Source organism: Myotis brandtii, unplaced genomic scaffold (genome assembly GCF_000412655.1).
Source record: "Myotis brandtii unplaced genomic scaffold, ASM41265v1 scaffold157, whole genome shotgun sequence".
In the NCBI taxonomy this organism is placed as follows: domain Eukaryota; kingdom Metazoa; phylum Chordata; class Mammalia; order Chiroptera; family Vespertilionidae; genus Myotis; species Myotis brandtii.
This window is the reverse complement of record NW_005355708.1, coordinates 5,322,453-5,344,449: the sequence shown is the minus strand read 5'-3', so window position 1 is coordinate 5,344,449 and position 21,997 is coordinate 5,322,453. Positions and strand designations below refer to the sequence as shown.

The 21,997-nt window shown below is 55.7% G+C and overlaps 2 protein-coding genes across 5 annotated transcripts in view; both read right to left on the bottom strand.

Annotated features, from left to right (window-relative positions):
- ARL5C (ADP-ribosylation factor-like 5C) overlaps positions 1 to 21,038 on the bottom strand; it is a 26,813-nt gene extending 5,775 nt beyond the window's left edge. The window contains exons 1-3 of the mRNA XM_014536176.1: positions 21,019 to 21,038; positions 1,810 to 4,412; positions 434 to 1,736 (exon numbers count right to left, since the gene is read on the bottom strand). Of these exons, the coding sequence (XP_014391662.1) occupies positions 434 to 479 (46 nt within the window). The 5' untranslated portion in view covers positions 480 to 1,736; positions 1,810 to 4,412; positions 21,019 to 21,038. The remainder of the gene's footprint in view (positions 1 to 433; positions 1,737 to 1,809; positions 4,413 to 21,018) is intronic.
- CACNB1 (calcium channel, voltage-dependent, beta 1 subunit) overlaps positions 5,062 to 21,997 on the bottom strand; it is a 17,373-nt gene continuing 437 nt past the window's right edge. Inside the window, exons 2-14 of one of the 4 annotated variants that reach the window (XM_014536174.1) lie at positions 19,967 to 20,053; positions 16,857 to 16,976; positions 15,719 to 15,841; positions 15,034 to 15,170; positions 14,739 to 14,815; positions 14,179 to 14,333; positions 13,006 to 13,086; positions 12,325 to 12,383; positions 12,032 to 12,141; positions 11,722 to 11,873; positions 9,168 to 9,263; positions 8,560 to 8,745; positions 5,062 to 6,861 (exon numbers count right to left, since the gene is read on the bottom strand). In XM_014536174.1, the coding sequence (XP_014391660.1) occupies positions 6,397 to 6,861; positions 8,560 to 8,745; positions 9,168 to 9,263; positions 11,722 to 11,873; positions 12,032 to 12,141; positions 12,325 to 12,383; positions 13,006 to 13,086; positions 14,179 to 14,333; positions 14,739 to 14,815; positions 15,034 to 15,170; positions 15,719 to 15,841; positions 16,857 to 16,976; positions 19,967 to 20,053 (1,848 nt within the window). In that variant the 3' untranslated portion in view covers positions 5,062 to 6,396. Of the gene's footprint in view, positions 6,862 to 8,342; positions 8,746 to 9,167; positions 9,264 to 11,721; positions 11,874 to 12,031; positions 12,142 to 12,324; positions 12,384 to 13,005; positions 13,087 to 13,348; positions 13,369 to 14,178; positions 14,334 to 14,738; positions 14,816 to 15,033; positions 15,171 to 15,718; positions 15,842 to 16,856; positions 16,977 to 18,594; positions 18,671 to 19,966; positions 20,054 to 21,997 lie in introns of those variants that run through there. The other 3 variants (XM_005861903.2, XM_014536175.1, XM_005861904.2) reach the window with 3 other exon arrangements.

Sequence of the window (21,997 nt, the reverse complement as noted above, 5' to 3'; positions counted from 1 at the left end):
TCTCCCACCCACCCCCCAAAAGAGGAGGGGGACCAACAGGACAGGTTTCTTTCCCACGGCCCCGGACACCAGCCCCACCTCCCTCGCTCCACAATTCCAGAAAAGGGATTGTCTGAAGGGCCCGGGGAGCTCAGGGCTTGTCAAGACCCGGAGGGGTCGGGGAAAGAACCGAGCGCGAAGTCACGATCGCAAGAAGCCGGCGGCGGCGGCTTTTACCCCGAGGATGTAGCTCGCCCAGCCTGTGCCCCGAGGCGCACCGAAACCCGCGACCCGCGAGGAGCCGGCAGGGAAGGGGCAGGGGAGCCTGCGCATCGGGCTCGGAGCGCCCGTGCAGGACCCTCCCGGTCCTAGGTTACCCAGCGCATCCCAATCCCGGGAGACCCGGTGGGAGCCGGATCAAAGCGATCGCTTGGATGCCCTGGGCGCCCCTTACCCTGTTTCCCGAAGATGCCCATCAATTTGGCCATCAGTTGTCCCATGGCGCGTCCGGGGCCAAGCAGGTGCAGGACTCAGTGGCCCTCGGGGGCCGGGGTTGAGCCCGGGCGCTTGGAGCCCCGCCCCCGGGGGAGGGCCAGACGGGGTCTATGAGGTCACCGGAGCCTCCTGAGTCTCCTGCAGGGCCTGGGAATTCCCTGAAACGCTGAGCCCTCGGGGGTGCTATGGACGTCAGGTTGACAACAAACTACTGTCCAGAGCCCTGGAGGTGCGAGGAAAGTGGGGTCCAGACTCCACATCCTCCCCCTCCCCCTGAGAAAATCCCAGAGTTCTCTGGGTGGACTGCTCCCCCACTGCCAATCCAGGAGACTCAGACCGTGTTCCATGACCATGTCCCAGCTCTTCCTTCTCCAAGCGCCATGTCTGGAGCATGAGGCTAAAGCAAAACCCTTGGCCACCCACCTTCTCCACCTACTAGCTGTGTGGGGTAGACAGGGCTCACTGATCCCCTCTCTCTGAGCTGGGAGAGTATTTTGACCCTCAACAGATCTCTAGCTGTTCACTTGTGTGGGTCTTGTAGTTCCCTAGGGTCTCCCTCCTTTGGCAGGTCCCTTGGTGACAGGCAACTTCTATGATTTACTGACAACCGACTGCTCAGGAACATTCCCCCTGAACCCAGAGGGTAGGCATCCGAAGACAGGGATGGAGCAAAAAAGACATCTCTCAGCCACAAACCCTACAGAGGGATTCCAGATACTAAGACATGGCAGAGGAGGAACAGGAAGGGGGAGCTGCTCGTTGATGTTTGTGAATTTCCTTCTTTGCTTAAACTGGGGAAAACCAGAAAACAAAAAGAGAAGTGGGGAAGGCAAACCAACCGCAGGCGGCAGGGCAGTTAGGAGACACCAGCCATCACCCAGGGGACTTGGCTCCTCCCACCCCTCTGCTCTAACGGGTCTCCCTGCCTCTGTCTCCCCTAACCAGGCATCTCCTCACAGCCCTCAGTCCTGTTAACCTTCCCAGGCTGTTACTCCACAGCTCATAAACCTTCAATGGTTCCCTACTGCCCACTGGATTCAGATCAGCCTCTTCACCTGAAATTCAGGAACCTCCATGAATAGCCCCCATCTGCCTTTGCAGCGTATCTCCCATGTTTGCCCCCAACGGTCCTTGCTCACACATGCACAGCTTTTTCCAACTGTGCTTTTACCTCCGCATTTCCTCCACCTGAACGCCTTTCCCTTTTTCAGAAAGGAGGGCTCCTGAGCCCCATCCCACTGGCTGCCTGCCATAAAAGCCACCTACTTGCCAAGCTCCGGCCTGGTTCTCCAGCCATATGGGCCCATCCCACTGGCTGCCTGCCATAAAAGCCACCTACTCGCCAAGCTCCGGCCTGGTTCTCCAGCTTCTCTCCACACTGAGACTGTGACTTGGACTGGCACGCCTGTTTCTTCCACTCATCTGTGATTCCTCGAGGGCGGGGTTCGTGTCTTGTTCACTGTTCACCTGTGTGCCCCCCACCTGGTCCAGTGCCCGGCCCACAGTAGGAATGTGTTGCTATTGGATTGAAGTACAGTGAGTTAAGCTACAACCTGAGAAATGGTTTTGGAGTATTAAAAAAAAGAAAGTGTGAGTACAAGTTGAAGAGAATGGAGGAAGACAGGGAAGTTTGTGAAGAGAAGAGAGAAAAGAATTCACTTAATACAGAATTTTCATTCACCCCCACCCCCACCCCCCAGATTCCTAGCAGAGTGAGAAGGAAGAAGAATTGGCTAGCAGAGCCCATCTGGCTGATTTCATTTCGGCCCTGGGAAAAAAGGAGCTGGGGCTGCGGCTGGGTGCAGGAGGGTGAGGGCACAGGAGGTGCTGAGGGAAGCAGCAATGTGTTAAGCATTCTCACCATCTGTTTCCTGGGGGTGGGGGGGACCTGTTAGTGTACCCTGCCTCCTCCGCCACCACCACCACTTGCAGAATTGAAAGTGACATTCGGCCAGCTGGAGCACATTCAGTAAACAGACCAGAGCCCAGCCTTCCTTGAGGCCCAGAGCTGGATCTTAGGGGCATTTCCTTCACTTTTCATTCATTTGACGAATATGAGTCAGGAGGTAGGAAACATGCCAAGTAGACAAAACAGACCCAGTCTGGGTCTTAGGAAGCTTACTGTCTAGTGGGGAGACAAATACACATACCCAAAACAAACCCACAAAAACAAACAACCAACCCACCCTGGGAGGCAGTAGATGGGAAGGCCCGATTTAGAAGGGAGCCAAGGCACTCTTCTCTGAGGATGTGATCACGGGAGCTAAGTCAAGCTTTCGCTCTAGAGTGTTGGACTGGAACACCCCCTCACTTCTGGGCCATCGTGGCCCTGCTCAGCTCATTTCATTTTTGATTGGTGGAAACCTTCAGCCACACCTAGGACTGAGGCTCGCTCTGGTGCAGAACATATTGCAAAGACAGAAGCAGCCAGTCAGGTGTGTGTATGTGGGGGGCGGGGGAGATCCCCAGCGCCTCAGTTCCTGAACCCCTGAGGTGGCTGTGGTAGCAGAACCAGCCTCTCTGGGCCTCATCACAGCCAGCTTCATGGTTGTTGACGTCCCGTGCTGACTGTGTCGGTTGAGGGCTTGTGGTTACCAAGAGACGTCTCTCTCTCTCTCTCGCCTCCCAATATCTCCAAGCCACCTAGAGATGCCCCTGCCTGTATGTTCTGGGCAAATGCAATTTCAGGCAGAAGGCACATGGGGAAGAGACACATATTCAGATACCTGTTTCCCCCTCCCTCCCCGGCTCCGCTCCCAGAAGCTGGGCCATCCTGGGGCAGGGGAATTAGCCCTAGACTTGGGGGTCATGGACACCACAGAACTTGAAATCCACACATCTGAGTCCAAGTTCTTGCTCCAGTGCCGTGTAACTATGGACAAGCTGCTGGATCTCTCTGAGCTTTATCTGTAAATGGTAGTTAATAATCCCGCCCTCGGTACAAAAATATCAGGCTCCACGCAGGATGGAGCTCTCTGCCGAGCACTCGGCTGTCTTCTGCTCTTCTCCTCTGGGCTGTCCTCCTACAGCACCATAAACCCACCTTGTCCAAAGCTAGGTATCGTTTCTGCCTCTAACTTGCTTTCTCTCTATAACCCACAGTCACCCCAGACGCCCCCCTCTCTCTCAGTGACCATCTCCAGTTGCTCCTCAACAGCTCTCCATTCTGTTCGACGTCCCTGACAGCCACAGCCTCCTTTCCCACTCCACTGCTGAGGTCTAGTGCAGGCCCTTCTCATTCCTCACATGGAGTACTGCAGGTTTCCAGGCTAGACCTTCCCGTCTGCTCCAAACTGCAACCAAGGCAATCTTGCTATTGCTGCGTGCAGTCCTTCGATTTCTGCACACCAGCTTTAGGACAAAGCCCAAACTCCTTAACGTGACTCAAGATCCACAGGGATCTGCTCCTGCTGACCCTTCTCTGACCACACCTTGAGAGCAAGGTGAAGTCCAAGAACACGTCCTGTATGTCACCTGTCTCCTCTGCCTTCAACACTCCCCCACTCCTCTGCTTCCAGCCTCTGCTCAAGCCTTACTTCCTTCAGGAATTAATCCTGGCCTCCCCAGATTTAGGGGACTCAAGCCCTGACCCCTGTCCCAGGTTCCCCCAGAACCCAGTGCTCCCCCCCATCAGACAGCTCACTGTTCTGTCCCAAATTGCCTGTGGCTCCCATTTAGACTTGTGCCTGGTACATAGTAGGTGCTCAGCAAAACGTTTGTTCAGTGGTTAAACATGGGAATGGATTGCACTGAAAGGCAGTGCAAAGAGCCCTACACTGGGAGGCAGAGACCGGACTCCAATCCCAGCAGCGCTTGAGGGCCGTGGGTGCGCCTGCCACTTGACCTGCGGGCCTGCCCAGTTCCTCTCTCCTGGGGTCTGCTAACCCCTCTTCTAGGGAGGTCTGGGTGTCTGTTGCCCTCTCTACACACACACACAACTGCACACAGAATAGAGGAGCACTCAGGTTAAAGACCCAGGAGCTCATCCTTCAGGTCCAGCACCACCCCAGAATCAAGAACCAGGTGCTCCGAGAGACAACAGCAGTAACAACCTTCAGAAGCCCGCATCCTGCCAGCTGCTGAGGGCAGGAACTGGCAGCCACCTGCTGACTATCTTTCTCTGAAGCTGGGACTGGGGAAATCCCCATTCTCTCTGCCCCTCCCCCAAGGCTGGTTAGCAGGGGCTGGGTAGGGGTAGTTGTGGGGGCTTTGGGGGAGAAAGCCAGACTCAGTCCCTCCCTCTCCTGAGGTGCTGGGGAGCAGTTGAGGCCAGAGGAGCAGAACAAGCACAAGCCTTTACCATTGTGCCAGTGGGTCTGGATCTCACCCACTGTAGGACACCCCATTTCTTCACCTCAGCTGCCCATTTTCCCTGGCTCTGCTTAAGGGGAGAGGGGTTCGCTGCGGAGTTTGGCGTTGAGTGGGGACTGAGCCTGGCTACGCTGCTCAGTCAGGTCTGAATGTAATGCATCAGAGAGTCACAAATCACCCTCATCTCCTGTGGCGTAAACAACTCCAGGCACAGCTTCCTCCTGCACGCCCCCTCCCACCCCCCTGTGGGAACAAAGCAGGCTTGGGAGGCTGCCGCAAAGGACAGGATGGTGGTTTTATATGTGGCAAAATACTCCCAGGGGAGTAAAGACGAACAGACGGACAGATGGAGGCACATGATACCAGACAGGAGGGGGAAAGGTTGGGCAGTGGTCTCTTCTAACCAGTAAGTGGAAGCTGCACCCCACCCCCAGGTGAGGGGTGGGGCAACATTGGCACAGGAGGTGGCGAGACAGGCATGAGGTGCCCATCCCTGAGGTGGGCAGCCGGGCAGGGCCCAGTCCTCGTTGGCACAATCGGCTCTCTCTGGCCCAGCTGGGATGCTGGGGAGGGCAGGGCTGCTGGGCTAAGGGGATGCTAGGCCGAGGGACACTCAGGTCAGAGGGGGATAGGAAGGCCTCTCCTGCGGGGAGTGGAGTGGACGTGGGTAAAGAACAAGAGGCAAATACAGAGCAGCAGCAGCAGCAGCAGCCAAGCCCCCCAGGGGAGATCCGTGGTCCCGAGGCAACCCCTGGGGCAGGGATCATTTCTTGGGCACCAACCCCAAGGGCCTCTCTCCTGGGGTTTTGGGGTGGGAATGAAGGAGCAGTTTTTGGTTTCAAAATGAGGCGGGCCAGTGTTCCATGGGCTCCACACCCAGGTGACACAGGGACGTGGAGGGCCCCTCTTCTGATGGCAGCAGGCAAGGGATATTGTAGGCAAAGCTCATTCCTGGGGCAGGTAAAGGCTGAGACATGGAGGTGGGGGTGGGGGTGGGGGAGCGTCTCCGATTGCCCACTCCTCAGGGTTAGGTCCTGGGTGGGCAGATGGCACTACATCTGATGCCCATCAGTTTCTACCCAGACACCTCCCCAAGGGGCTTCCTCCTACCAGACGATGCTGCCAGAAAGCTGGGGGGAGAGGGGTGGGGAGGTTTGGGCATGAGGAGGGACCCTGGGCCTGGAGTTTGGGAAGAGAACCCTCGTGGAAAAGCCTGTGGCCTCTCTCTCCAGGAAAAACCCCCTACCCTTCCCAACTACTCCAGGTGGGGAAAGGGCCACCCATGGAGAGTCCCAAGTAGAAGGAGCTAAGGAAGTGCACCTTTTCTCTGGGAGAGAGAGGGGAGGGGAGACCCCCTGAGGAGGGGAAAAGGAGACACTGCAGACACGTGGGCATCCCCCCTCCACCCACCGCAGGGAGATAAAGACCTACAGCTGGAGCGGAAGGGACTCCCAGGAGCTGGGATGCTACCACCTAAAAAAAAACCAACACTGAGCAAAGGCATCTGAAAGAGAAGCGCCCCCTGGAGGTAAGATACACCCCGGCGGTGAGCGAGCTGCACCTCCCCTCCCCTGGGCTCAGAGTCCTTCCTCCCAGTGTGGCCCCGGCCTCTCAGCGGATGTACACGCCCCGCCCCCAGCCCTCCAGCTCGTTCTTGTTGCGCCCCAGCACCGGGCCCCCGCCCTCCGCGCAGTAGCGGGCCTTATTGCGGCCACGATTCCGGTTGTCAGTCAGCTCCTCTTCATAGTCGTTTTCTTCATCCTCCCAGGATCCCTGCCGGGCGGGTGGGGTACCGCCCCCTGCGGGGTCTCCGAGCCCTGGCCCCTCGGAGGGGTCAGTCTCCATGTCCACGCACGAGTCCCCCGGCTCGGTGTAGGTAGAATTTCGGTTGCCAGAGGCGTCGGCATCAAACGTGTCTTGGCGGGACAGTGCCCGCACGGTGCCCACCCGGCCCGGTGGGTGGCTGCTGGGGTAAAGGCCTGGGGGCTGGCCCAGCTCCCCCGGGTACTCGTGCACGCTGGCATGCTCCCCGGTGGCCCGGTCCAGCGACTGGTCCCCAGAAGCAAGGTAGGGTCCCTGGTTAGCAGACAGACGGCACACACCATGCAGATCGGGCAGGGAGGGGTGAGAGAAACACAACAAGGCAATGCAGGTTAGTGTTGGCACCGAGGCACCAGCCCAGCTGAGGGAGGAGGGGGCTGGCTCTAGGGGATGGGGCCCGGCCAAGGACTCTAGAGCCCGGACCTCAGGGCATGTGCTCCTTTGTTAGGACGGAAGGGGGCGCCCACCTTCCCCTGGCTGAGGAGGCCTGAACTCTCCCGGCTCCCATGACACAGACCCCATGAACGATTAGTCATCGCTTCCTCAACACACGTCACTAATGCTGTTTTGGGGTAAATCATCATTAACAGCTCATTAGTATGGCCACTCGTGAGTGGTCGATTGGGTTAGTCATTGCTCCAGTTTTCCAAATACACTCAGGGGATTTCAGCTCAAGCTCCCTAACCCCAGCTCCTTCCGCCCAAACCAGACCCTCATCAGAGGGTTCTAGAACCCCACACTCCCTGACCCAGGTTGAATGATGGAATTCCTCCTCTGCCCCCAGCAGAGACTTTCAAAGCAGCAGGATAGGAAAAGCTGATGGGTCTCCACCCCACAGGAGATGGTGAGGTGGCCCCATGTCCTCAGCATCAAATGCCACACGGCCCGATGGCCACTTCCATCACAGAGGCCGCTGGGAGGGTGCACAGAGGCCTGGGTCCTAGTCCTGCCCCTTTAAGTTGGGTGATGCTAAGCAACTGACTCCCCTTCCTGTGGCCCAGTTTCTCTGTGGTGGTGCGATGGAGGTGAGAGCAGCAGTTTCCAAACTGTTCCCCTGAGATCTGGGGTGGAGTGGGAGGGCACAGAAGTGCTTCAGGGGTCCCCGTGGAGGTGAAGTTGGAGGCCAAGCCACTAGCTCCCTCTGAGCAGAGCAAGGATGGCTTCTACTGAGCTTCCACATAAGACCCAGCGAACGAATTTGAAAAGCAATGGTCTAGATTAGAGTGTTTTTTTTCTGGCTCTAATGGAGAATCAAATACGTCATGATGTGATCTCAGGGATGGGCCATGGCTCCCACAGGAGGAGGGAGAGGCAGGGCAGGGTGCCCACAGAGGGCCTTTCCTGGAATCTGTTTAACTGGGAGAAGAATGGAAGGTTCAGCATCAATCACAGAAGATGCTACTTTCCGGGTCCCTTCTGAGGGGCCTCCTGTGGTTAGGGCTCTAGGGAAGGGGACAGTCACTTTGGGCTTAAAGGCCCCTGCGTTGTGGGATTCCCTGCTCTGTTGGGTCTACAATGCTGTGACCACTCCTGAGTCTAAAATGGGCATGGAGTCCAGCGAATGACTCTACCAATCTGCTCCATGTTTTCTTCCAAGTCACTTGCCTTACAAGGGCCCCCAATCAGGCCTCACACCCAAAAGCCCCCAAGGCAGCGGATGTAGTCCTATGGCACCAGGCCCAAGGAGTACCATCAGCCCGCCCCAATCCCATAAACAAACCACAAACACCAGAAGCTGCTGCTCACCACATTTTTTTACAAAATAGAGCTCTTTCCTTCCTTCCCCATGATCCCTGTTCTCCAATTCCCGGCCATGGGCAGGAGGGGAGATGTGGGAGGAGGGGGTACCTACATGGCGTGCTCCTGCAGCTGGGGCACCGCCCCGGCCTGCTGTGAGGCCTCCAGCCCACCCCAGAAGCTGAGATTTCTCCTGAGTGAGGTGAGCACCTGTACCTGGAGGTTGGAGACAGGGGCAGGGCTGGCAGCCAGGGCTGCAGTAGCCATGGTGCGGTTCAGCAGTGGGTTAGGTGGAGTGCTGCTGGGCGGGTGTGTGGCCTTCCAATAGGCTTCCAAGTATTCCGCCAAGTGCTCACAGGCATCCTCCAATTGGTTCTCATCCAGGATGATGTCAAACATTTCCTGTGGAGGCGGGGTTAGGGGGAGGGCTAGGATGAGCCAGGCAGGAGCTAGGGGTTGTGGGCATGGCCTGGGCACAGTGGGCGGAGAGTCAAGGGGTTGAAGGGCAAAGTTAAAAAGAGACTTCCGGATGTCCAGAAAGAGAAGGGGGGCTCTCAGATGGGCACTGGCAGAACCACAAAGGCTCTTGGCACCCACATAGTCCAACTCCCTCATTCTAGATTTAAGGCTTCGACTCCCCAAAGAGAAGTGGTACTTCTGGGGCTTGAAGCCAGTCTGTGACTGCCTGCCCAGCACTCCTTCCCAGAAGTCCATCAGCACCGCTGGACCCAGCCCAGGTGTTCCTGGCCACTCTGTCTCCCACGTAGGCCAGAGGAAACCAGAATCCAAATGCCGCCCCCCCGCCCCGGGGTCTGAGCACTCACAGGCGGACACTGCGCCAGCTTCTCCGAGGCCGCTATTTGCACATTGAGGTGTTTGGACTGAGACTTCCCTCGAGACTTGATGAGCCTCTGAAGTACCTGGTTTGGGGGGAGAAGAGGGAATCCCAGAAACGCACCAAGTCAGAGAGGCAGGTCCTGGTTAAAGCTGGCGTGGAGCGCCAGTGTCAGGGCGAGGGGATGTTGGATGACTCTCAGCCCTGGCCACCTCTTTAGAAATCACCTCACCAGCTCTGTATCCATCCTACACACTGCCCAGGCTCTCTCCCGGTTCTCATGCCAACATGTCCTAGAAGTTCTCGTCACAGTGGCTGTCTGAAGGGCATACAGCTCCGCTCCTCTAACCTTCTTCACAGCTTCATTGTCTAGGCCAACTTCCCCTCCATGTTAACAACAGCCATGCTTTATGGGGCACTTGCTGCGTATTGGCACTATTTGGTACTTTTTACACGATCAATTCATTGAGTCCTGACAATAATCCCATTAGGTGGCCACTACTATCATTTTCACTCAATCATAATAATAACAATAGCTGAAACAAACCCATAACCTTAGCTAAATGATCAAAGCTAACATCACCGATGATGCAGCAAACCAATGTCATATGCCTCTTGATGCAATGCAATCAGGACACATGGCTTTGGTGAAAACTGAAGATGGACTGCATTCTAGATAACACTTCTTGAATCTGACAATTACACTCTGATTAATGTCCTTGTTCTTAAGAAATACATGGTGGGATAAAGGCATACAATCCCTATAACCTACTCTCAAATCGTTATGTGTACATAATGTATACATACATATATGCATAAGATAAAGTAAATGTGGCAAAATGTTGAAAATTAGTCAATCTGAAGAAAATTGAATTGCACACTTTCAATGGCTGAATTGAATGGTACGTAAATTATATCCCAATGAAGCTGTTAAAAAAATTAGCAAATCCAAGTGAAGGGCATTCAAAGGATGAGAGTTCTTTGGGCTATTCTTGCAACTCTTCTGTAAATAAAAATCTTTTAAACAATAAAGTAGGTATAGTGCTTAGTAGGTACCAGCCACTTTGCGTGGTTAATCCATTTATTTGATCTTCACAATCACTACCTGAGGATCCCTATTTTACAGATGAGGACACGGAGGCACAGAGATGTCAGGTGACTTGCCAAAGGAGCACAGAGCAGGTAAGTGGCAGCCCTGGGACATAAACCCAGGCAGTCTGGACTCTCAAAGAGTCCCCACCTTTAACTTCAGTCAGTTGCTCGTCCATGGGGGATGGGCCTACTGGTACTTTCTAGATCACAAAGTGTTGTTGCGATCTTATTGGATCCTTTATCTTATTGGATCCTTTCAACCACTCCAGGAAGTACTTAGATTCATCATCCCCTTTATGCCCAATAGAAACTTAGGACTCAGAAAGTTTAAGGAACGGGTGCTCAGCTCCCAGGGTGCTCTCATGAGGTGATAACAGTTACCACCCCTGGCTGCCATCATGAACTCTGGGCTCTTTATTTATTTTTTTATTATTATTATTTTTAAATATATTTTATTGATTTTTTTACGGAGAGGAAGGGAGAGGGATGGAGAGTTAGAAACATGGATGAGAAACATCGATCAGCTGCCTCCTGCATACCCGCTACTGGGGATGTGCCCGCAACCAAGGTACATGCCCTTGACTGGAATCGAACCTGGGACCTTTCAGTCCGCAGGCCAACGCTCTATCCACTGAGCCAAACCGGTTAGGGCAAACTCTGGGCTCTTTACGTCATTACCTCAAACCCTCTCAACAATTAACACCAGGGAGGGATTATAATCCCCATTCTACAGGGGAAGAAAAGGAGGTCAGCGGCCTCAATTTCAATAAAAAATAACAACCAAAAAAAACCCCCAACAAAATCTAATTAATAAGCCAACCACAGCTCGGATTTGAACCCCATGCTGTCTTCTAACTTCAAATCCTTCACCTACACTTGTCCTCCATGTGTCTCAAACCCCCACTTCTTCACCTACACTCGCCCTGCATGTTCCTCCCCCATTAACATCTAGGAGGGAAAACTAATGGAGCTGCAATATGACAAAGACGTAAATCCTACGGATTTCATCTCCATCAAGGTCCACATGAGGACAGTGCAGCAAAAAGGGCTGAAACCAAAAGGCAGGAAGGACCTCCCAGCTGTCAAGTAGCTGGGTGACACCTGGGACAACACGCACAGAATTCCAGTGTTCTGGATCAAGAGTGGGAGGTTAACCAGAGCGGAGATAGGGGACTGGCCTGCATGACCCTAAAAATAACATTTATATTAAGATCTATAGAGTATTAATAGCTAATACATGATGAGGTCCATTATACCCGAACCTTTGCTAAGTACTAAGTATTCACATTAGGTTGGATCTTCACAATATCCATGTGATGGAGTTTTACAGAGCAGGAAAGTAAGGCTGGGGGGATCCAGCCACATCATTAGTAAGCAGCAGCTGGGATTTAAACAGGCAGCTGGACTCCCGAGAGCTCCTGTCCCCTCTCGGGTCCGGCCTCTGCACCCACCTTGGGAGAGGTGATCTTGATGTAAACAATGATGGGGGCCAGTGAGGTCTTGGAGAGTTGGGCCGGGTGGTTGATGGTGTCGGCGTCCAGAGCAACCAACTGAAGGGTCCGGGCCAGCTCGAAGATTCGCTCGATCTCGCTCTGAACCTCAGCTGGGGGTACATGGAGTCATGGAGAAGGGGGAATGTAAGGGAGCCCCCCAGGAGGCAGCGGGTGGATAGAACACTTCTGGAGATGTCCCCCCGCCCCGCTCTCCTCCCACGTCTGGCCCCAGAAAGCAGGGGATGAGGGGTTTGGAGGGGGGGCTCACCCAGGCTGGAGCGTGTGTTGGAGCGCTCAATGATGATGTGTTTGCTGGGGTTGTTGAGGACTGAGCGCTTAGCCAGGGAAATGTCCGCTGTCACCCGAGTGATGGAGATCCTGGGGGATGGGGCAAAGGGAGTCAGGGCTCAGGCGGGCTAGAATGCCCTGCCCGCTCCGCAGGCTCTAGGCCTGCCTCCTATCCCTCAGTCCGAGAGTCCCGAATTGTCACTCAAGCCATCCTGCCCATCCCAGCAGCAGAGGACTGCGGTGGCAATGGGGACCTAGCTCCCGGGGTCTTACCTGCCATCAAACCGATGCTTCAAGAAGTCAAACAAAGCCTTCTGCATCATGTCTGTAACCTGAGGGTGGGATGTGGGGTGGGGGAGAAGTCAGGCGTTTAAAAAAGCCACTCAGCAAGAGTGGGCTGCTGGATAGATGCACCCTCCCAGGCCATTTCTTCTTAAATTCCTGAAATGAATGGGACCCTGGGGGAAGGAGGCGTCTTCTGAGTCTGAGGAGCCTCCAATGAGCTCTCAGATTCCAATGGTTCTTCTAGGTCAGGGGTGGGCAAACTTTTTGACTCGAGGGCCACAATGGGTTCTTAAACTGGACCGGAGGGCCGGAACAAAAGCATGGATGGAGTGTTTGTGTGAACTAATATAAATTCAAAGTAAACATCATTACATAAAAGGGTACGGTCTTTTTTTTTTTTTAGTTTTATTCATTTTACTGGCCCGCGGGCCGTAGTTTGCCCACGGCTGTTCTAGGTGGTACCTCTGCGAGGACGCTTCTGGGGATTTGGGGGGGAGGAACTCGACCCTCTGAGTGGGTCTCCCTGTGGGTGGGGCCCCTCTGGGAAATTTCTCTGAAGGTCGGTAGCCCTCTGGGGAAGATACCCGGGAACATGGGCCCTTCGAAACCTCTGGAGTCTCTCTGAAGGCCTGGGCCCCTCTGGGTCCACTCCCCGCTATGGGCTCCTACCTCATAGCCCTTGAGCGACGGTCCCACCAGGATGATGGGCCTCATGGAAGGCACCACGTCATAGGGGGGCACATGCTCTGTCTGGAGGGGAGGCAGGGAGGGGGAACCCCAGAGTGGAGATGGCATTAGCCCCTCTCCCCCAGCCTCCAGGCTCCCCCATGCATCCATTCCTCCCGCTGGTCCCAGAGCCCAGATGTGGGGATCAGGGTGAGGGTGGGAGGGATGGCAGGGAGAACCAGGAAGGGTGGGGAAATGGGGCAGATATGGGAATGGGTGTTAGAAGATCCCCCTAGCTCATCCCAAAGGGTGGGGAGGGGGGGACACAGAAAGCTGTGATACTCACCGACTTCTGCTTCTGTTTGGCTGGGTCCAGAGATTGCCAAGAGGGGGAGGAGGGAGAGAAGGGAGGGCACCCAGGCAGGGGCAGAGGGCAAGGAAGGAGCCAGGACAAGAGAGGGAGGGAGAGCGGGCAGACGAGGAGAGATAACAGGGCATGCGTGTTAGTGACAGACAGAGCCAGAGAGAGGGGATGGGACCCCATGCCAGGGGGAGCCAGAGGTGGCCCTGGATCAGGGCTGGGAGCCGGACTGTCAGTCAGTCCAGGGGACTTAAGAATATTCAGACATACCAAGACCCTCTTTCTGGGTCTTGGAGAAGAGCTGGGAAGGCTGACAGCCCCACCTCTTACCCCAGTACAGCCAACCTGCCCATTTTAAGAATTCTCTTAACTGTCCTGCTCTGCAGCCAGTAGACCCCCACATGCCCACCTAAGACCCATGGAGTCCGAAAAGGGCAAAGAAGGGTCACCGTTCCACGCCCCCTTCACATCTGGGGTGGGGGCAACATGGGGTATCACAGTGGCAGTGAGGGGAAAGGTCAGGTTTCATTACTACCAGGTTCTACTCCTCGTTGGGGCGGGGGCAGCTTTCCAAGGGAAGGGGTGCTTGGATTTCAAGAACTACCCCTTCCTGTGGAGCGGGCCAGGGAGGGTTTTGTGTGGAGATAGACACGCCCGTCCTCTGTGCCATCCCACCCCTCCTGCCTCCTCAGCAGGAAGCCCCGATCCCCCCCGCAGAATCAGGCTGCTACCACATCTGAATCCATTCCGCCCCCCGACCCCCAAGATCTGGGCCCTGACCTCCTCCCCTCTTACAAGAACCCAGCAAGGATTACCTTCTTGAAGAAGGAGATGCGTTTGCCATGAGGTGACGGGGTGGTGACACTGCTAACACTAGTCTTGGCAGAGCCACCGGGCTCTCCAAGCTCGGCCTCCTCGTCCTCTAACTCTAGGGGGTCTAGTTCAAATGCTAAGTTAGTCATTTCGTTACCTGGACCGGAGAGTCAGGAGAGAGAGGGAGGAGGGAGGCGAGGTGGGGAGGAGTGAGATGGACAGGGAGACACAAATACAGAACGCAGGGATGGGATGGGGGGAAAAGAAAGAAGAAGAGGTGAATGGAACAGGGCTGGGAGAAATGAATAGGGGGAGGGGGAGGGGGGTCAGGCAGAGAAATGGAGCTACCAAAGAAATGGGAGAGGAGAGACATGAGAGGATGGGTGCTGACTGGCCCAGCTCGTGGGGTGCCCTACTCTTCATGGAGAGGGGACCCCTGGATGTGTGTGGAGGACTCAGGAATGGGGTGCCCTCTACTGCAGGGGAAGGAAGGGGAGGGCAGTGGGGAGACCACCCCACCCGGAAGCTCCCCATGACTCCCCGGGGCGGCGGCAGCTCTTACCACTGGCAGGGGGTGTGGGGCGGCGGGTGCCAGTCACCACGTCTCCCAGGCTGGAGCTGGAGTTGTCACCTGATTTGCTGTGTGGGTAGAGAGGCAAATGGAACTGTGAGCTAAGGGGTGGGTGTGAGGGGGCGGGGAATCTCGTTCTCTCACATGCTGCCCTGCCCCCAAGATTCTCCAACCCCACAGGTGATACCACAGGCAGCTCTGTGCCCTCAGGGCCACCCTGAGGCCAGGTCCTGGCTGAATGGCCTCTCCCGGGGTTGGCAGCCCCCCCCCCCCCACCCCCAGACACCTGGAGCTGAGGCGGTTCTGGCGCAGCTTCTGTTCCTGCAGCAGACGCAGGCTGTCCAGCTTGACGGGGCTAGGGATGAAGCCAACCTCACAGCCCTCCTTTACCAGTCGCCCGATCCACCAGTCATTATTGTATTTCTGCAAACAACGGCAGGTGGGGTGGGAGAGACCAAGAGGGAGATTGGAGGTGCAAGCCAGCAGCCACCCTGCGGGGGAAACTACCCTCGGAGTTGCCTACCCTGCCCAGGGGGTGGCCCCCTCAAAGAGCCCCACCCCTGGCTCCAGCCTCTGAGGACAGCCCCAATTTTCAGGACCACTCCAGGACCAGCATCCTCTTGGGCCATGGATCACCCTGCCCCCAGCACATCCCTGTTCTGAGAGTCCTTCTTCCCCACGTGTCCGTCCTGCCCTGGAAAGGCGGGGAGAGAAGCACACGCTGGCACCTACGCGTGCCTGGCAAGCTGCCGCTCCACTCACAGGCCTCACCACAATCCTGCCCAACAACCTTGTGGCCTGGGCATGACCACCCCGTTTCACCAGTGAGGAATCAGAGGCTCAGAGAGGTGGAAAGATTTGTCTAAGGTGGCACAGCAGCCTCAGCCCAGCTCTGCTTGGCTCAGAAGTCTTTCTCCAGGTGCCCCTCCCCTGGTACCCCCTACCCTCCAGATGCCAAGTGCTCTCTCCACCTCTTTGATGTGCAGGAAGTCCTTGGGCTCGAAGGTGATGGCCACTCCCTGCACAGGCACCTCATCCCCTGGAGATGGGTTGTAGCCGACATTCGTCCGAACAGCAAATGCCACCGGCTTGGTCTAGAGGAGGCGCACAGGGAGGGTGACAACCAGAGGGTTAGACCATAATGTAAAAGCGTACAACTTCTTGACTGGGGTGGCGATTATGTGGAGGTTTGTTTCATAAATTGTTCATTAAAAGCTATACCGAATGGTTTGGTAGGGTTTTTGCATATATGTTAAATTTCACAATTAAAAAGAAAGCAAAAAGTAGAATTCAGCCCTCTCAGGGTGGAGGGGGACACTGGGGAGTGATAAGTATTAGGGGTGGGGGAAGCCCAGAACGACACCCAAAAGGAATAATAATAATCTATAATAATAAAAGCGTAATATGCTAATTAGACCGGACAGCCGAACGACCTTCCGGACGAAGCCAGGGCTGCGAGAGCTGAGCCCCTTGCATGAATTTCATGCATCGGGCCTCTAGTAATAATAAGCTACTGTTCAGTGTGCCAGGTACTGTGTTACATGTTTCACATGCATTACCTCATTTATTTATCACAAAAATCCTAAGAAGTATTATTATCTTCATTTTAATGAATGAGGAGACTAAAGTTCAGAAAGGTTAAGTGACTTGCCTAGGATCACTGTACAGTTAGTAAGAGCAGCCCAGGAAGTTTGACTCCAAAAAGAAGTGTAAATTTTTAGCCCTTCTCAAGCTCCTATTATGTGTGGAAACAGTATTAGACACATTATACCAGGGGTCCTCAAACTTTTTAAACAGGGGGCCAGTTCACTGTCCCTCAGACCATTGGAGGGCCGGACTATAGTTTAAGAAAAAACTATGAACAAATTCCTATGCACACTGCACATATCTTATTTTGAAGTAAAAAAACAAAACGGGAACAAATACAATATTTGTATTTGCATGTGGCCTGCGGGCCGTAGTTTGAGGACCCCTGCATTATACTGTATAAACAGGCAGTATTCTAGCCCACATTTTATAGGTGAAAGACAAAGGCCCACTGAGGCCCACGGGTATACCAGCTAGGAAGTGGCTGGGCCAAGACTTGACCCAGGGTCTTTCTAGGCTCACCTTGGCTTTCTCAAGCTGGGCTAATGCCTGGCGCTCTGCCTCCTTCCTTAAGGCTTCTCGGTCCTCTTCCAGAGACACATCAGAGTCGGACGGACGGCTGGTGTAGGACTCCGCTGAGCCCTGAAAAGACAGGGCCAGCTCAGGGCCAACACTGCCTCCCCAGCTCCTGGGCCTCAGAAGGCATGGAGATGCCACCCATCGTGGATGCCTCAAGCCCCAGGCAGCCCAGCACGATGCCACAGGGCTAGAAGAAGGTGGTATTAGAAGGGACTGAGGTTCGCAGGCCCACAAGAAAGGTGTGGCCCTAGAAAGGGTGACGGCAGCCAGCCAGGGGTTAAGGCAGGTCCAAGGACAGCTGCTCGGGGCCCGGGAGGGGCAGGAACCTGATAGGGGCAGCGCAATAGAGGAGTGCCAGGGGACGAATCTCCCCTCCCTGCTCCTCGTTCCTTCCCCTCCCCTCAGCACCAGCTGAGACAGACTCAGCAGAAGCCCAGTGGGTCCTTCCAGGGACTGTAGCCACCAGCATAGGCCTGAGCTTTCTGCACTGTTGGCAGTGGGCAGCCTGCTCGGCATGACGGGGCCGCCAAAAATTCCGCTGTCTTGTGCTCAAGGGTGAGGGAAGACAGAATCCTACCTCCCCCGGCAGAACCAGGGGAGCCCCAACCCTGAGGCTCAGAAGATACAAAAGAAAGTCCAAGATTCCTGAGATGGTGCAGGCAGCAAAGGCCAGTGAAGAACAGAACATGGGGCAGGCCTTTCCTTACTGCCAGGGCTGCAGCTGCCAGGGGTAAGGCCGGCTCAGAAGTGGGGGTGCGCCAGGACCACATCGACCACCCCAGAGCATAACTCCTTCAGCGATGCAGGCACATGTGTAAGACACAAATAGTCCAGACCCGCAGTGTGAATGAACACGCTTACTCCTGGGTGCGCTTGGATATGCAACTTCAAATCCATTTAGGAGGGTGTGTGCTATAGTATGTGCTGGATGTCATGACTGAATGCAAGCAGGTACCCATGAGTCAAATCCATTTAGGAGGGTGTGTGCTATAGTATGTGCATGACTGAATGCAAGCAGGTACCCATGAACACATACAGGGGGCACCCTAGGTGTCAGTGTCCCTGAGGGTGTGCAGCACCTGAGGGCAGGAGCCAGGAGGCGTGGATTTGTGTGTTTGAGCAGCGGTGCTGTTGCTACAAGGGATGGGAGGTGACGTGGGGAAGAACAGGACTGAGGAGGTGTGGGGTTTTTGTTCCTGAGGGCACGAAAGGGTCACTTGTCCAGAAATGCCCATTAGCTTGGTATGGAGGGGACGTGAGGAGAGAAGACGCAGTCCCACCTCCCTCAGAGGGCCCTGGTCATTAGCTAGTGCGGCTGTCCATCCTCTTCCCAGCCAAATCATGAAAATGGGAGACTCGTGAGGGGACAGGTTGGAGGTGGGGGGTGAAGTCACTAACAGAAGCTGGAAGAGACGTAAAGGAAGGAGCGTGGAAACCAGTTCGACTACCACTCTTCACCCCTCCCGACGGGAGCACTCAGAGTCAGGGAGACAGATGCACAGAGAGCCAGAGAGAGTGACAGAGAGGCACCTACTGACCGACACACACATGCACACGCGTTCACGCACATGCACGCACACAGACATGGCAGGAATGGCAGGAGACAGGGAAACAGTGAGGAGGCAGAGAGGCAGGCTTCCTTGAGGGGCTGCTCCCACCCTGCCCCCCATCCCCAGCTCACCACCACGAGGGTCCGGCTGGGCGCCTCCATCACAGCGCCCTCAGTGCCTGGCCCTGCTGGCCTAGGAGGTGGCCCAAACTGCCCGCTCCCCCAGGGGGCTCAGATTACAAGCAGAGTTGCTACATGTGCAAACTGCTAGGGTATATTTAGCTCAGAGATGTGGCAAGGACTGCCCCCCCGCCCCGACTCCCTGCCACCTACTGGGGGTCAGGACTAGGGAGATGAGAGGAGAAAGGATTAGAGACTGGGGTCTGACAACCTGGGTTACCAAACACTGAGGGAGTCAAGTCCTTTTTCTGTCAAGAGGGGTTACACTGACAGCACAGCATCATTCTTCCTAGCCTGGTCCTAGCCCAGTCCTGCAACAGGAGGGATGAAGGAGAGACTGAGGAAAGGACTTCCTGTTTGTGCACTTAAGAGATGCTAGGATGAAGGGTGCCTTTCCTGGGCTCACATGTGCCAAGTGCTGGGGAAAGAGGAATCAAAAAGAAGGGCCTCACTCCAATCTGTGGTGGATCTGCCTGGTACCATCCTCCCTCTCCTGGTCCAAGAGGGGGCTTGACCTCCACAGGGCCCTTCCTCCCAACTACCCCTGCCCTCATATGCCCCGCCCACTTCCTCTTCAAATACTCCTTTTCCTTGTCTGATCCCAAGCCCCTCTCCCTTTTTTGTTGAGATGCTCTGTAGTCATAGCAACCACTTGCTTCTCCCTGAGCCTGAGATGGCCTGGGGTTGAGACTTAGAACAGAGATGAGAACGGCGTCTTCCTGACTGAGCACAGAAGACCCCAGAAAGCTATTCAGTGACCCTGCCTTCAGTCAGGGGTGCTGGGCTAAAGTCCTTTCTCAAATCAACTCCCTCCTGCCAGTACCCCACCTCCTTCAACACACGTTCTCTCTGCATATTAAAGAACAGTCACATCTGGATATGAGGAGCGCCTTTCCCTGACCCACACCTGACCAGGGCTCCAGGGACTCAAAAGTCCTGGCTCCTCATTTCTTAGGACTTGCCTTTACCCAACGCTGTCACAGATTCTGGGGGAGGACGTGGAAGCAGACAGCCGGCAGGGGGAGTGGGTGACAGCCTGAAGCAAGCTAGGAGGCAAGCCAGGCTGTCCCTGAATGAGATGACGCAGGCAAGCAACAGGGGTTGGTGCCTGGTGCTGGGGGAGGGGCTGGGCGGGGGCTGAGGGCGTGGTTACAGCTGACAGTACAGGCAGGAGAGGTCATGGGGTGTCAGCATGATGGGTGGTTCCAGGCAGGCGACAAATGGCATGGGGGAGGGTGCCTGGAGAAAGCCTCAGACCCAGCTCACCAAAGCCGGACTCCAGCAGCCAGCCACCTCCCTCCTCTCGGCCCAGCACCCCCATTACCTGGCGCACAAAGCTGTTGGATGTGGTATCCGAGGATGTGCTTCCGTCCGACCTTTTGAACCGTCCTTTCCTCTTGCTGTATTTGCCCTGGAGGAGCCAGGAAGGGACAAGAGTGGAATCAGAAAGGCCCCTTCCCAGCCCTTACCCTATCGGGCCAGAGCTACAGCGAAGCCTTGGAAATATCATTCCCTGATCTGAACAGCCCCCCATCTTCTTCCTGAGATGGTACAGCCCAAAGGGGAGGGAGGGCCCAGACCACAGCCATGGGGTCGGGGAACAGTGCAAGTGAGCCCTCAAACTAAGCCAGAGAAGCTGGGAAGGGGAAGGCACTGAGGAGCTGGAGGCTCATTAGGCAGCAAAGCTAATTAAGATGCTGGGCAGGCTGCAGAGGCCTGGAGGGAAGGGAGAAGCCGCCTGCAGTGCTGGGGGGGTGGTGGTGGTGAAGAAACCTGGGGGAAGTCCCTCTCCCGCTCCCCCTCAGCTGGAGGTGAGCAGGCTGAGTGTGCCTGTGGCCCCCAGAGAGAAGAGGAACTGCCAATTGCCAATAGGGCCCCGCTTGGCTTTTCTTGTGCCCAACTCTTGCTTTCCTTTTTTGCAGAGCGGGGAGGGGAGGGGCAGCTTTCAGCCCTAGGAGACCCCACACTAGATTTCCGGGGAGGGGGTGAGGTGTGTGGTAAGTAAACTTCTAACCCTGGCCCACTGCCATGGGGCATATTTAAGCTCAGCACCCCCTACCCTGGCAGGACTTTTTCTCAGGCCTCACCTCTCCCCAAGGGGGCAAGAGGGATCAAGCACCCTCCCACTAACCCCCAGCGGCCACTGCCAACATCCTGTCCCCGTGGTACCCACCAGGCTGCATCCATCTAAATGCCCCTTGGCCCTGCCCCAAGATGAGCCTAGGAGACAGCTCCCACAAGCCCCTGGGGTAGGCTGGCTCAGTCTCACTGAGGAGGCTCCTGTCTTGGCTGGAGTGGACACTGCCTGACCACTCAGCCACACATCCAGCTATGTCCAGGCCTCCTGAAAGGGGCTGCTTCTTAGCCCTCCCCAACTCACACACACACACACACACCCCAGGCCAGGCCAGAGGAGGGGGTCATGATGAATGAGGGTTCAGGCCCTCCAAGCCCGTGCCCCCAGCCTGCATCCTAGAGTTTCTTTACCAAAGAAGGTACCTAAGCCATGACCAGACTGGGATCTCTGGTTCCTTGGGCCCAAGTACCAGGAGGAGGATGAATAGATGGCAAAGAAGGGCACCTGGGAACCCCAGAATCCTCCCTCCTATACCCCTCTTTAAACCAGACATACACCCTACCTCTGGAACTGGGGATCCCTACAAACTTAAAGAGGATCACCCAGGAAGCTCCGACTCGCTCTCACACCACCACCCCAGGCTGGGAAAAGGGAGTGGCACCCAGAGGACAAGGGACAGCTGAAAGAAAGGCCAGTCAGCTGCCTCGCAGGCTCCAAGGGGCCGGGGGTGGAGGAGGAAGGTATTTTTAGGTCTGACCTGACCCCCACCACACACACATGCAGATTAACCACATTATCAGGGCGGTTACAGTTGCTCCACTCCGGCCACAGCCAGAAAAGAGTTAATGCCATCCCGGCCTTGGGGTGTTGCCAGATTAGAGAAGGACATGCCCAGAGGAACCAGCCCAGACCTTGCTCGTCATGCACGGGCACCCACCACACCCAAGAATGCCCCTTCCTCGGAGTCACCCGTGGGCACAGCTAAGTGTTCGTGGGGGCGGGGCAGCAGACCTCCTCCCCCAGGTAACACAGCTTCTTCCCCTCCAGGACAGTGAGTTGGCATCCATCCAACTTTCCAAACTTTGGAGGCATTTTTCCGGGGCTGAGGGGGGAGGGGAGGACTGGCGGAGAGCGAGAACGTGGGTGTTGGGGGCGAGGAGCTGGTCCAATGGAGGGGTGTAGCTGACGTGGCCGGAATGGGAGCCTGGCCCCTTCCCCACTCTCCAGGGCCGCGGTCTGCGGCTCCGAAGGCCTGCTGGCGCCGCCCTCTGACTAGCG